At 48.5% G+C, this 13,308-nt stretch overlaps 4 protein-coding genes across 4 annotated transcripts; 1 reads left to right on the top strand and 3 right to left on the bottom strand.

The window, feature by feature from the left end:
• Nucleotides 1–1,064: 1,064 nt before the first annotated feature.
• On the bottom strand, nt 1,065–3,010 carry N7517_001981 (uncharacterized protein; the record flags this gene model as incomplete). The annotated part of the gene is made up of 2 exons (XM_056719711.1): nt 1,065–2,050; nt 2,158–3,010. The coding sequence occupies 2 exons, from the start codon at nt 3,008–3,010 to the stop codon at nt 1,065–1,067; spliced, it is 1,839 nt and encodes a 612-aa protein (XP_056583846.1).
• Nucleotides 3,011–5,922: 2,912 nt separating this feature from the next.
• On the bottom strand, nt 5,923–8,230 carry N7517_001982 (putative ABC transporter; the record flags this gene model as incomplete). Its single annotated transcript, XM_056719712.1, has 8 exons — nt 5,923–6,165; nt 6,236–6,513; nt 6,564–6,717; nt 6,774–6,853; nt 6,905–7,361; nt 7,414–7,672; nt 7,745–7,985; nt 8,044–8,230. The coding sequence occupies 8 exons, from the start codon at nt 8,228–8,230 to the stop codon at nt 5,923–5,925; spliced, it is 1,899 nt and encodes a 632-aa protein (XP_056583847.1).
• A 767-nt stretch (nt 8,231–8,997) lies between these two features.
• On the bottom strand, nt 8,998–11,208 carry N7517_001983 (arginine--tRNA ligase; the record flags this gene model as incomplete). Its single annotated transcript, XM_056719713.1, has 3 exons — nt 8,998–9,415; nt 9,490–10,784; nt 10,870–11,208. Coding segments are annotated over 3 exons (2,052 nt in total), but the record flags the coding sequence as incomplete, so codon positions are not given.
• Nucleotides 11,209–12,316: 1,108 nt separating this feature from the next.
• N7517_001984 (uncharacterized protein) lies at nt 12,317–12,763 on the top strand (the record flags this gene model as incomplete). The annotated part of the gene is made up of 1 exon (XM_056719714.1): nt 12,317–12,763. The coding sequence occupies one exon, from the start codon at nt 12,317–12,319 to the stop codon at nt 12,761–12,763; it is 447 nt and encodes a 148-aa protein (XP_056583849.1).
• Nucleotides 12,764–13,308: the final 545 nt, after the last annotated feature.

Here is a 13,308-nt window from a genome sequence, read left to right on the forward strand (position 1 = left end):
CATCCCCCACACGCTGTCCACCCACGGGTCCAGTGGACGGGTAGAGTTGGGCCACCCGTGGGTCGATCTATAAAAAGAGTCGATCATTGGTTTCTATCTAGATCTGAGACATGGCGTTTTAAAATGGGTTTATTTATGGATCAATTATATCAAGTCGACAAATGCCACCCACTGGAAGCCTCAAGGAGAGGCATACACGGTCGAAAGCTGTGATCGCGCTCAGACAGCTTGTAGGGTATCAAAACCAACTAAACAGCAAAAGCAGGGGAAAAAAGCATCAAGACCAATGGACAATAAATCAGACAAGGAGATCAACGAGAATGTGAAGATCAATCGAATCAATACAAAGCCCAAGAACAACACTACGAGGCTCCCAGCGAGACAAAATACCAACAAACACATAAAATCATAGATATGGCCAAAGAAAAAGATGACCTGTTGAGACATGACAAGTAAACAGATATGGGTATAATCTCTCTCCGCCACTCGGAGTCGCGAACAAAGTAACCGGGAGAAAGACACAGACCCAACAAGAAAGGCTATACACGAAACGCTGACAAAAAGAGACATCAGAAAGTAAAGCACATCAGACTTGTCATTGCAGGTCATCAGAATCGTACAATCATATCGCCATAACAAACACATCATCATGGGGTTCATACCCGACAGTTTTGCCCAAGCACACAAACATAGTAAGAAAATCGAGACAGCAGTTGCAAATGAAATAACACACAAAAAGTCCTCCCAGTCTAGCGAGACTGTTGGGCAACAGGCAACTCTGGGCCTCATGACAAAGCCCAGCCTGTTGCCCAAGTCGCCCAACAGATTCTTGCTTTAGGTAATTACCATTGTTTTTTTTTTGTTCCACAAGCACCCCGATCCCGAAGAGGAAAAAAAAAGAAAATGCAACATGTGCGAAGCAATCGAAACTTTTGACAAACGGACAAGGCCAGCCACAAACGGCTATGCGTACATAAGATGGAATCACAACAAAAAATAACCTAACCATGAAAAATGAAAAGAAACACAAAAGAGGACACCATCTAACAGGGTGGGTAACAAGATTAGTTGTAGCGTGTCCCGTAGGCTGACCGGCTGTCTCGACGACTGGATCGTTCCGACCGCCTATCATCTCGCCTATCATCTCGGGGACGCCGCGCCACATCTTCAAGTGCCCGGCGGCTGGAGCCGCCCGTATAATCAGAGCTGGTACCGTTCACATGCTGCTTGGATGGCCGCGGGCCGCCGATGTTCAGTCGAACGGCCCCAGTCTCCCCAGCACGAATGTTAATAGATTTGCCTGCTACTGATTCAGATGTAAATCCAATCTGGAATCCGTTCAACATGAGGGTCATGTTCTTGTCATCTTCCTTCCGTGAGGCTGTGGCACTGCCGCGGCTGCTACGACTCTTCTGGCTACCGCTCTCGCTCCCATTGCCGTGAGACGCTTTGTTAGGGAGCAAAGCCTCGGCGGAGAGAGGTAGTGCAGCTGCTGAGGTTCGGCCGGATCGGGCTGCCTGGTAGTTCTCGGCTTGACGCTCGCGGTCTTCGAGGTCGCCGCCGGCGCTGGATGGTTCATCGTAGTAGTACTCGGTTGGCTTACGCCGCCGAGAGCTCGCCACGGCCACCTGAGCAGTCCGTCGATCATCCTGGTAGGACGCTGATCGTCGGGTGTCTCGTAGGCTATGGGCTCTCTCTGGCAACGGGGCGTCCCTTGAAATTCGACGATGGCCGCGATCCTGAATCGCCGGCAAGGCAGATGCAAGTTCCGGCATGTCCATGGGGTCCAAATCTCGGTCCATGCCTCTGTCCCTGTCTATTCCTCGTTCTCTCTCCATGCCTCTGGATGGGCGACGGGAGTGCCCAATACCGGTAGAGGTATGCATTTTCCGTGGATCTGGCCGCTCTGGTCGCTTCGCCTGGTGAATCTGTGGGGTAGACCTGGGCTTGGGCCTGGGGGGTGGCAGCATCCGATAGAAGTCTTCATCCCGTTCCTGGTGCGTTGTAGGAGGACGGTCATGGACGTCTCGCGAAGAATAGTGTTCCTCCTCTTCATACCATGGTTCATACCCAGCATCCATGGGTGGGGGAGGGGGGGCATATATAGATGAGGACCGAGGGCGTGGCCCCCGGGACTCGGAACGCTCTCGTGCATACTCCGAGGGGGGTAGTCTGAGGCTGATGGGGCGTAGTAGGAAGGTTGTCCATATGGAGATGACGAGTATTGCATGTATGCCGAGTTGGCTGGTGGAGGGCCATGATCGTATCCGTGCTGGGAGTACATTGGAGATGCCATTCCTGAACCCATTCCATGTGGTATCCCCTGGAAACTCATGGGTCGTCCGTCTGAGTGGTAGACATGGTACGAAGCGGAGCGGCTGGGTCGACCAGGGTTACTCACGTGAATGTTCTCTATGGCGCCGGCTGGATATCGAGCGGTGTGCGGGGACGATGAGTATTCTGGGACGGGTGGACGCTGGGGGTAGTAGGGATATTCGCTCTGTCGATGGTCCATCGGGGTTGATTGATGGTACTGCGGGACACCGTATTCGTGATAACCGTCGTGATATTGGCGGGCATAGGAAGGTTCTCGTCGACGAGACTTGGAAGACGACCGGGGCACGTGAGCATGATGGGCAGCGCCCGGATAGGCACCAACCATCGTCTCTTCGCGCGAGGGTCGTGATCGTTCCTTTTCCTTGCGTTCTCTGGTTGAACTTTTCCTGGCGAGGTCGGTACGTCTGGGGGCGTCCGGCTTAAGAGGGATCGGGGGACTTTTTCCGCCCGACGGCCCAGATTGGGTGCTATTAACCGTAGCGGCGGTGCGACTAGAATAACCTGAGTCACTGGCGGCGTCGATCAGCGGCTCCTGGAATCTTTCCAACCTCGAGGATATTTTGGCAGCTGTATTGGCAGCAATATTGGCAGAGTATCTAGTATCGGGTACAATTTCATTGCCTTCTTCGTCGTAATCCTCGACACAAGCAGGCCGGGGGCCCTTACTGGCCATTATGTGGGCTGCAAGGCAATCGGGTGTCTGAAAAAAAATATTAAAAAAACAGGGTTGGTCCCGTTTCTGACAAGGGCGACGTGGGTGGCTCCCACAGGGCTCCAGAACAAGTTCAACTTACAGCAAGCCACTGCTCCCCTTTGACGATGAGTCAGAATGGATATTATTCTCCCCCTCAACCCCGTAGATCTGACGAAATAGGTTTCCTTTTTTTTTTTCTTTCCTTCTCCCCAGTGCCCAACCCAAGCGGGCCACTCAAACAAGTAAGCGGACCTGCCGATCGCAACGGGCGATGGCAGGCGGAGGGCGACGGGTTCTGTCAAGCGGAGAGAGCGAGATGGTACTTTTCAGATCGCAACGTCTCCATCGAAGTGGGATGTTAGGCTAAGAGTCGGGCGGAAGCGTTGGGTCAAAGAAAGGAAGAAAAATAGAAAATGACCTCTCTGGCAGACGATGAGTGGTGGAGCGTACTGCAGCTGCAGAGGTTGGGTTGAGAATTTGGGATCCTCTGCCTGACGGTCTTAGAACCCAGTGGGGGAGAGTGGAGTCGATGGGCAGCGATAAAAAAAAAAAAAAGGTCGAAGTGAGGGGTGATTTGATATCTAAAGAGAAAGAGACCTGATATCTAAGGGGAGTAAAAAAAAAGGAGAGAAGTATAGAAAAGAAAGAGAAAGAGGAAAAGGGAAAGAGTAAACACCCGAAGGCACAGGGCACAGGGTTTAAGAAAAAAAAAAAAAAAAAGGGAAAAGAAAAAAAATTCAAAAAGTTTCAAGAGGCTCTCTCGGTACCCAACACAAAAAGAAAGTGGGGGACGTAAGTGTTTTATTTTCTACATGTATTTGGCTTATAGAATTATATATATTCTCTATATTCTGTATATTATGTATATTCCAAGTATAGTATTGGAATTGTATTGTTTTACTTTTTTAAGCTCGGGACCCGCTGGGAAAATCCTTGGTTTTTGATTTCCCTATCCATGGGTCTCTTATCTTTATTTTCCCTTTTTCCCTTCGATTCCTATTTCTCCCTAAAATCCACGCCCAACCACCTTTGCGGCCCAATGATCGCCTCCACTGTAAAGGGTCTTCCCTGTTCAAAAGAAACATATTTCTTCGGCTGTTCGGTTCTCGGGTTCAATATAATCGTTTGATTCTCTTTCTCATTTTCGTGTTAGAATGCAGGGCCTCAAGTACAATGACAATGTATCCAACACACGGGAAAAAGTCGGTGGGGATGACACCCTGCAATCCAGGCTACAACTCAGTAGTACTGCGAAGGTGACTCTTACTACGCTGTACTCACATAGTATGTACAATGTAGGCAGACACCTGTATGTATCAAAGGTAGATGCCTGTATGTGTCGACAATCAAGGGCAGAATTGCCACTGTGGAGTGAGTCAGGTTTACTTTTACCATAACCACAAATGTCAAACCACACTAGAAGCAGAAGAGGGACTGAGCACTGCATGGTATTCGTCGTCAGAGCCCCCCTCGTCCATGTGGCAGGATATCTTTGGACCTTGTCTCTTCTCCGCCTGCATCTCATTTGTGACTCACACTGGTGAAAAAATAAAAAAAACCGGTGACAATGTCCGATGTAAAACTAATATGTACTTGTACAAGTTTCGATGTACTCCATACACGGAACACTAGATTGTACTAGTGATGGACTAAATTGCCGGAACCTTCTCTCGGGAAGCAGAACTGGCTAGATCGGTATGACATGCAGCACGGACGGTCTATCATTGCCATTGTGGATTCCCTTCATATCCCTTGCGTCCTTAGATCAAGAGGTTCGCAGAGTTTTCATTCTACACGTGTGGAAATGACACCATTAGAACAATGTATGTAGCAATGTCCACTTGAAAACCATTCGAAACTATAACCGATAAAATCCAATACATCCTGGACCCTGGGTCTTCCGATCTGTTCGAAATGCTATATTGGGCCGGAGTGGATATCTTCAGGCTAAGAGGCTGAAAAATAAAAAGGAAAAGGGCTCCGCTCCAAATATAACTAATGATCTCCATGCGGCTCCAGTATTGTTTTCCCACTTCTCTTTACAGTGACACCTTGGATGGGCATTACCGGTCTTCGCATCCGGTCTGGGAGTAAGAAGATGCCGTGCGTACCGGGAAATATCTGAATTTGGATTGCATGGAAAAACAGCCAACAAGCTTTGCTCGCATATCGAATTCATCGATCACGTTGACGTCGCCAGTGATTTCATTAATCTCGGGGAAATAAAGGTCAAGGGGGCCCCTTGCTTCTGCGAGATGGCATCAACTCCTCGAGATGTTCACCGCTCTTTTGTGATAACCGAGTGCTATTCCGGGGATGAGGGAAAATCAGTCCAACTCTATTTACCAGTTCGAGGGGTTTCTATCGGGGGTTCAAGTGAAAGATAGGCGACGGAAACATTATGGAAGTTTCGTGTACATCGTACATCGGTATACATGACTTGCATGTTGATCATACCCCGGCCTTCTTTGTATGGGACATTATTCGTCGGTTCCAGATAGCCTTTGTTTTCGTTGGGCTTGGCACACAATGAGTAAGTAGGATTGTCTGATGTCGTACGAAAGACAATAGTCATGCAAGTCAAGTGTTCCCGTGGATATTCAAGGCCAGCGTGCTACTGGGGTGCTAAAAATCTACAGTGTGCTTGATTGGGGACTGTGGCGCCTCTTCAGGTTATCGGGGAGTGGGATGCTGCCCTCCCGGATGAAGCTCCCTTAGCCTTGCCCGTGTGGAAGGAAAGGTGGTTTTCAAAAACATATGCTTTTCTATCAATTATGTCCACCTAGCCTGATTAATATTCACAAAGATAAATACAAGTCTACACTTTAGTCCGTACCAATACCCCAATCAAACCCAGATTATCCCCAAGTCGACTCCAACCTCTCGGCGTCCTAATTCCTACGGAGATAGAGCGCAATCCACCCAAGGATTCGATATCCCGCAATGATGCCCAGAAGAATTCCAACCCACTTCCCCGTTTGGCCGGTGGAGTACCCGTACGATTCTAGCACCCCAGTGCCCCGAATGAGACATTGATCCTCTAGGTCAGTAGACCACATGCACCGACAATCGGCACCACACGAGTAAGTCCGCTTAGAGAACTCATTGACCATCATACCCTGGAAGACATAAGCCTATTCCAAGTACCAAGCGAGTTAGTGATCATTCAGAAAATACAATTCGGATAGCAGTGCATCAGCATACCTGGTAATCGATGTAGTGGAACACGTATTTCCAGAACGGATTGAGGATCGTCTGCGTGACCATAAACCCTCCGACACTCATCCAAAGTCCGTTTGCGAATGCGACAAGTGCCAAGGCAATTACAAAGTTTGGAAATACCGATGTCACGAGAACCACTAGGGATTCAGCCGCCACAAGGTCAAGGAATATCCACATCACCCAGGTGAAGAAGGCTTCTGCAGTTGGTTGGAAATTGGAGAGCCAGTAGGAGACAATTGAAAAGAGGAGAGATATCAAAACTGGATACATTAGAAAGCGGACATTGTGGCAGGAAGTGATGAATACATACACAGGTAGGGAAGGCCAATGATAAAGTTTGAGACCATGAATGGTGTCACACCATATAGTCCGTTGGCTCGTTCTTTGGTGAAAATTGCTCGGTCTTCGAGGAACGCGGGGACGTATGCTACCGCCATGAAAGACATGAATGCGGAACCAAAGAACTATATCCCATATCAGTATCAGCATCCATTCAATTTACAACATATGTAAAACCCACAATTGCGTTGATAAACGGCTGTATAGACTCTTGGGCTGGATGCAGACGTAGCCACACTGTACCCATCATGATAGCCAATCCTGTGCCACATTAGCTCTGGTAAGTTTTGAAAGGAAAATGACGGTTCGTACCAAGATACATTGCGATCCGGATTCCATAAGCAATGACATCGCGGTAGGACTTGACAAATGAGCGATGCAGCAGAGCTACAGTAATCGAACCCGTTCCCGCTCGATCCGTTTCTTCCATGGAGTCTTTATTGACATGTTTCTCTGCCGAGAGTACACGCTCAGATACTTGTCGCGTTCCTGATTTTGCCTGATTCGAGTTTGCCCAGGCAGTCTGAATGGTCCCGAGTCGCTCCTCCGCCAAGTCCTTCGAGTTGTCAAAATCAGAACTCACAGTCTCCAAGAGAAATTCAGCAGGGTTGGTATTCGCGGGAATTGGATAGCCAATGCCACTGAAGTAGCTCTCCACGGCCGAGATTGCTCCAAAGTAACATGTTTTTCCTGCCGAGAGAAGCAGCAGCTTATCGAAGAGCTGAAACGTGGTGGTTGATGGTTGATGGATACTCGCAATGATGAGAAGCTATAATGAACAATGTTAATAACAGCAGGGTACCCATCTGATATGAACGTACGTTATTGGCCTGCGCGAGCTGCTTTGCATACGACATCACCTCAAAGCTGGCGGTCGAGTCTAGGCCGCTTGTAGGCTCATCCAAGAACAAAATCCTTGGATTGGTGATAAGCTGACTGGCCACACTCACACGTCGCTTCTGACCACCACTGATGCCCTTCCGGATCGGAGTGCCAACCAACGTGTTTGCCTGGTTCTGGATACCAAATGCTTCCAAAAGTGTCCGGATCCGATCCATGCGTTGGCGTTTCGATACAGAGCTTGTAGATAGGAGTGGTAAGTATCGAGATGTGTAGGTGATATTGGACGGTTGTTATTCCGACTTGACATACCTGGGCAACGAAAGATCCGCCGCGAACTTCAATGTCTCCCGCACCGTCAACGACCCGATCAACACATCTTCCTGCTCAACGTACGAGGTCACCCGCTGGAAAGTCCGCGAGTCTACCTCAGCATCATTCACGTATGTCTCCCCGAGAACCTTCGCACCAGCTGACGCTGTACGTCGAGCAAGGACGTTGAGTAGTGTTGTCTTGCCACAGCCTGATGGGCCCATTAGGGCAACGAGCTCCCCTGCATAACCAGCGTCAATACGATGGTCTTGATATAGCGTATGGACAAGGATACAAACCATGTTGCACATCACCGCTAATATCATTGAGCAGGTCGCGGGATCTCTTGGTTTCACGATCCTTGACAGTGACCGTTAAACCTTGCCAGGAGAAGTTTCGAACAGTCTCATTCATCAAGAAGTGTCCGCTGTCATTTTGCTCCAGGTCCGGGGTCCTGGATGCGTTCGAGGGTGAGGGATCGCCCATGCTGCAAGATAATGTAAACGATTTACGGCAGATACGAGAGAATTAGAATCCAACCCAGGTCTAGGTTCGGGGGCTCACGTTTTATAATTTTGAACACCCCCATATTACATGTACCTAGACCCACGGACTTACAAATCCCTGTCCAAGGTCGAGACAAAGACTTTGTTGTCCGAGGTGGTCCCCGGCTTAGGCTGAATATAGGGCTCAACCTTGGAACCCGTGGTTAGACTCGAGCCCGAGCTGACATAACCTTGGAAGAAGCCCGAGCTGACATAAGATCTCCATGGTCCCCGATCCCCCCAGACGCCGTCCTGTGGCTTCAAGAAAATCCATGAGCCTAGATAGCATCCCCTAGATAAAATTTCACAAAATAATGGCACACTCGCCCATGTGGGGTACGTGGGATGATTTCATAGATGTGTGCATGTGTGCACGAGTTCCAAACCCCGGGCTCGGGGATCTTCCAATGTTTTCCCCCTAACAAGACGGCATTCAAAAAAGCAAAGAGAAAAAAGAAAAGAAAAAAGTGAAAATCTAAGAATGATTTGGTAAAAGAAGAAGCATACAATGCCATTTTTTTATTCGTCCCGCTCTTGGCGCCCAATGCAACTAAATTAAAATCAAGGTATACCAGAGACACCAGTCTTTGAAAAATACTGAGTGAAAACACCACACAGAAAATTGAGTAAAATCAAGCGAATAAGCCGAATTTACATGCTAAAAAAAGATGAGTCAATGATTGCTTTTTCAAGAAGAGTGGGGAATACTAACCGCTGAACAGGGCTCAGACCAAGAACCCGCATGCCATTGTTGAGCACTTGGCGGGCCGAGGCATACAGCGCCATACGTGCCTGCTTGACATCGGGCTCGCTACCAATCACCTTGAGCACATCGTAGCTAGAGCTCAACATGTGGGTCATGCGGAACAGATAGCTGAGGACAGTGATGGGCTCAAGAGTCTTGGAAGTTTGCAGGAGAACGTCGGGCCATTGGGCCAGCAGGCGGACCAAGTCGACAGCATGCTGCTCGGTCAAAAGATCGAAGTTGGCATTGACCAGCTCGTTCACATCCAACTCGGACTTGCGGGCCATGGAGCACAGACGAGCGTGAGCGTACTGCAGGTATGGGCCGGTGTCGCCCTCGAAGGATGTCATGGCATCCAGGTTGAAGTCGTAGCCGTTAACACTGAAAGGAAACAAAAGATTAGTAAACGGATATACAAAAGTAGGTGAGGAAGGGGAAAAGAATTCTGTACATACCGCTTGCCAGTCATATCTTGCACCATAACGGAGGTGATACCCAGAATATCGGCAGTCTTCTCAGGATCCTCGACCTGTGCGTACTTGACATCGTTCTTCTTCATGACCTCGTGCATCTTGTCACCGACATCACGCAGGATGTCATCCAAGAACTTGACAGTACCCTTACGGGTACTCATACCACGGACCATACCGAAGTTAATGTGCTGGCAACGGGAGGCCAGGTCCTTGTGGCCCATAAGTTCAGTGACCTTGAAGAGCTGAGCCAGGTGAAGATCCTGCTGGGCGGCAACAACGTAGATCATCTTGTCGAAGTGGTACTCGTTATCACGCTCAGTGATGGCACCGATATCGCGGGTCAGGTAAAGAGGAGTGCCATCCTTGCGGACAATAATAGCCTTGCCCAGCTTCTTGGCACCGTGCTTGGTGAAGTCGACAATAACGGCACCTTCGGACTTCTCGGAGACACCGGCCTCCTCCATAAGCTTGTAGGCATCGGTCATGCTCTCAGACTTGATTTGAGATTCACCGGAGTAAACATCAAAGTCAATGTTGAGACGAGCATAGGTCTGCTTGTACTTCTCAATACTGAGATCACGGAACTTGCGCCAGAGCGCCAGAGCCTCCGGATCACCGTCCTCCATGCTCTTGAAGTAGCGACGGGCCTTCTCGTCCTCGCTCACGTCCACAAGCTTGGCAAGCTGTGCCTCGAGCTCAGCAACATCCTCGTTCTTCTCCTTCTTCGTCTTGATCTGTTCCTTCAGCTCCTTGATAGGTCCATCCTGCTCACTGACCTGACGGTTGACCTTGACGTAGACATCGAACAGGTGGTTGATAGGGTCCTTGATAAGAGCTTCCTCATTGCCATAGTCCTTGAAGCCATTGGCCAGCAAACCATACTGCTTACCCCAGTCACCGAGGTAGTTCATTTTGATGACATTCCATCCCATAACAGTGTAGATATTGGCGAGGAAACCACCGATAATGGTACTGCGCAGATGACCAGCGTGGAAGGGCTTGGCGATATTGGGCGACGAGAACTCGATGATGATCTTCTTCTGGCCCTTGGAGGGGTCGGACGGGTCCTTTTGACCCTGGTTGCCATTTGTTCCATAGGCGGCCTTCTCCTTCAGGATACGGCCAAGAACATTGTTGGTCAATGGCTGACGTTTGCAGAAGAACTGAATATGAGGACCAAGCTGAGTTGGGGGGTGAATAAGGTCGGAGGCGGGGAACTTGGAGACAAGATCTTTGGCGAGCTCCACGGGGTTTTGCTTAATTTGAAGCGAAGCCACCTAATTGTATGCAACAAGACATTGTCAGTCCAAGGCCTCAATATGCGGAACATGCGAATTGCGCTTGGCATGTGCCACTACCTACCGGCAATGAAAGGTCACCCTTGTCCAAAGTGCTGGTCCAAGCAATGCGCGGGTAGATCTTCTGAGCATCGATACCGCCGACTTTGCTCAACTCCTCCGCGATGTGCTCGCGGTAGATATCCATCGGGTTCAGTGTTGGGAAGCATCCTGTGAATTGAGATGTCTGCGCCGTTGATTGAAGCGAGAGAGCCTCAACAGAGGCGGGAAGAGAAGCCGACATGATTGAGAATCCTGTACCGAATGCGCGTATCAAAGTCGGAAAAGTTGAAGGTTTAGAGGGGCAACGCAACGGAGAAAAAATGGCTGTGAATCGCCGAGCCCCGCTTAGACAATGACCCATAAAGAGGGGGGGAATCTCTCGGGAATCTTTTTTTTTTCTTTTTCCTTTTCCCTTCCTTCTTTCCTTTTGACTCACAGTTGAAGAGGGCGGTGAATCACGTGTGATAACTTTTCCCACTTCAGGCCCGCGGGCGGTTGCTATCCTTATCCTTATCTTATTTAAAGAGATCAAATAGTCACGTGGCCATCCAGCCCTGGGATCTTTATCAACTTCATAGCTCATACTACATAGCTCATACTACATAGCTCATACTACATAGCTCATGTGGCCACTGCCGTTTTCTGTATTGGTATAGAGGGATGGCTCAAGGGCTGCTGATCTTCTTAGTGAACTCCAAATATCTTCTCCTTCGCTCGATAAATGTAGTTATATTTCAATCTACTACTAGTATGATCTGACTTGTTTCTCACGTCTGAGGTCTTGGGAGAGTCTCTTTCTATATTTTATTATCTGATCTCTGGCACCAAGGCAGCAAGACCTTGCTTAGTTGCTTGTACTGACGCAGACCTCCCTTTGTCCCCATGAAGTATATAAGAAGGTGTAGTGAATCTATCTGCTATATTTGTGTTCATGGGCTTTTGCTGACCTTTTTATCTTTCTGGACTAATCAAGAGCCCATCCAAGGCGATCCTCCTAAACTTGAGACGAACACTAAGCAGGCATAGAAAAATACCCGTATGGGCGAGGAAGGGAGGTCTATAGTTCATTCTCTTGTCGATTCTTGCCCTTGTGCCGCAATTTCACTGCCCGGAGTCTCCGATATCACTTCAGAAGGGGGAACACGGTATCTGAAGGTTATAGGCCTTGGTATAATTGCAAGCAAACAATGTATACAGAAAATAATTTCAAAGCTTTGTCTCCTGATTCATATTCATCAAAGACTTGACAATGGGATCAAACATAATGTCTTTGTCCTCGCCAAAGGATCCAAGTTTTAAAGTCGGTCAGTTCCATGTATTTATTGGGCTTCAATCCCCACCATCCATTCCACCAGCAAAACAACACTATCCGGGGACTGAAGAGGTGGACGGAATCACCTTCCACATGTGTCGCCATCCTAGAAAGATCAGGCCTCAAACAAGCTAAGGAACTTCAGGAGCTAATTAATATGTCATATTACATTACCATCCACCACGGGTCAGGCGTGGATGAGAGTCCTGGGAACCTATGGGTCAACCTCTCTTTCACTATCAAGGAACATTTTTATCTTCGCACTGACGGGGCACTGATTTGTTATATGATGGAACGTATTCGGGAAAAGAAGTTCAAACTTACTTCCGAACCCTGGGATCGACGATCTCGGTGGTGTATCTCGATACCAGTCTCCAAGATGCATGAAACCAAAGATGGAGCTGCTGCCGACGCTTTGCAACTAGCGGAGTGGTACAGGGTCCAAATCCTGAATGGGAATGCAACTATCAACCGCGAGCTCCTATTTGATCGGAAGCCCTTTTATGACGGCAAGGAATGCTGTAGAGGTAATGTCTGCGATCTGATTCTGCATCCGGAGTGGTGGCTCCCAGACCCTTCTTCGGACGCTTCTTCGGACCCTTAGTATGTTGTTTGGCTGACTTGAATGAAAATATAATCTCCACGTCCGTGAATTTTGCTTGATAATGTGACCAGTGCTCGTTCAATGTTTGAGAGCTTTCGGAGCTCTATAGGTATAAGCAGCTAAAGAGTCGTCTTCTAATATATTAATTGTAGCGGGCAGCATCACCTGGGGAGGTTCCCCCCGTTAGGAAATCAAAGGACACAAGCCTAGCCTACTTTCGTAGGTATAATGCGCAAGACATAGCCTACTAAAATCGTTGAAGATGGTGTGTTGCAATATGTAATATACAATACACGCAAGTTGTACCGTCATACTTCGCGACATCCTTGAACCTGGGGATGAATGCAGGACCAGTCAAAGCTACAAAAGTGTATATATTCTACATATCGGAGTGAAAATTTCTGTTACGCCCACGCGAGATTATGTCTCTGGCAAGGACAGAGGTAGGAGATATTATGTCTCCACTGCAGATCCACAGCAGAAGGGTGGAGAAGAATACGCGGCTGAAGAAATATCCAGGCCTAATAATGATTGCTATGTAACAG

This window comes from Penicillium concentricum (genome assembly GCF_028827145.1).
Source record: "Penicillium concentricum strain IBT 3081 chromosome Unknown utg000001l_segment0_segment0, whole genome shotgun sequence".
NCBI classification, from domain to species: Eukaryota; Fungi; Ascomycota; class Eurotiomycetes; order Eurotiales; family Aspergillaceae; genus Penicillium; species Penicillium concentricum.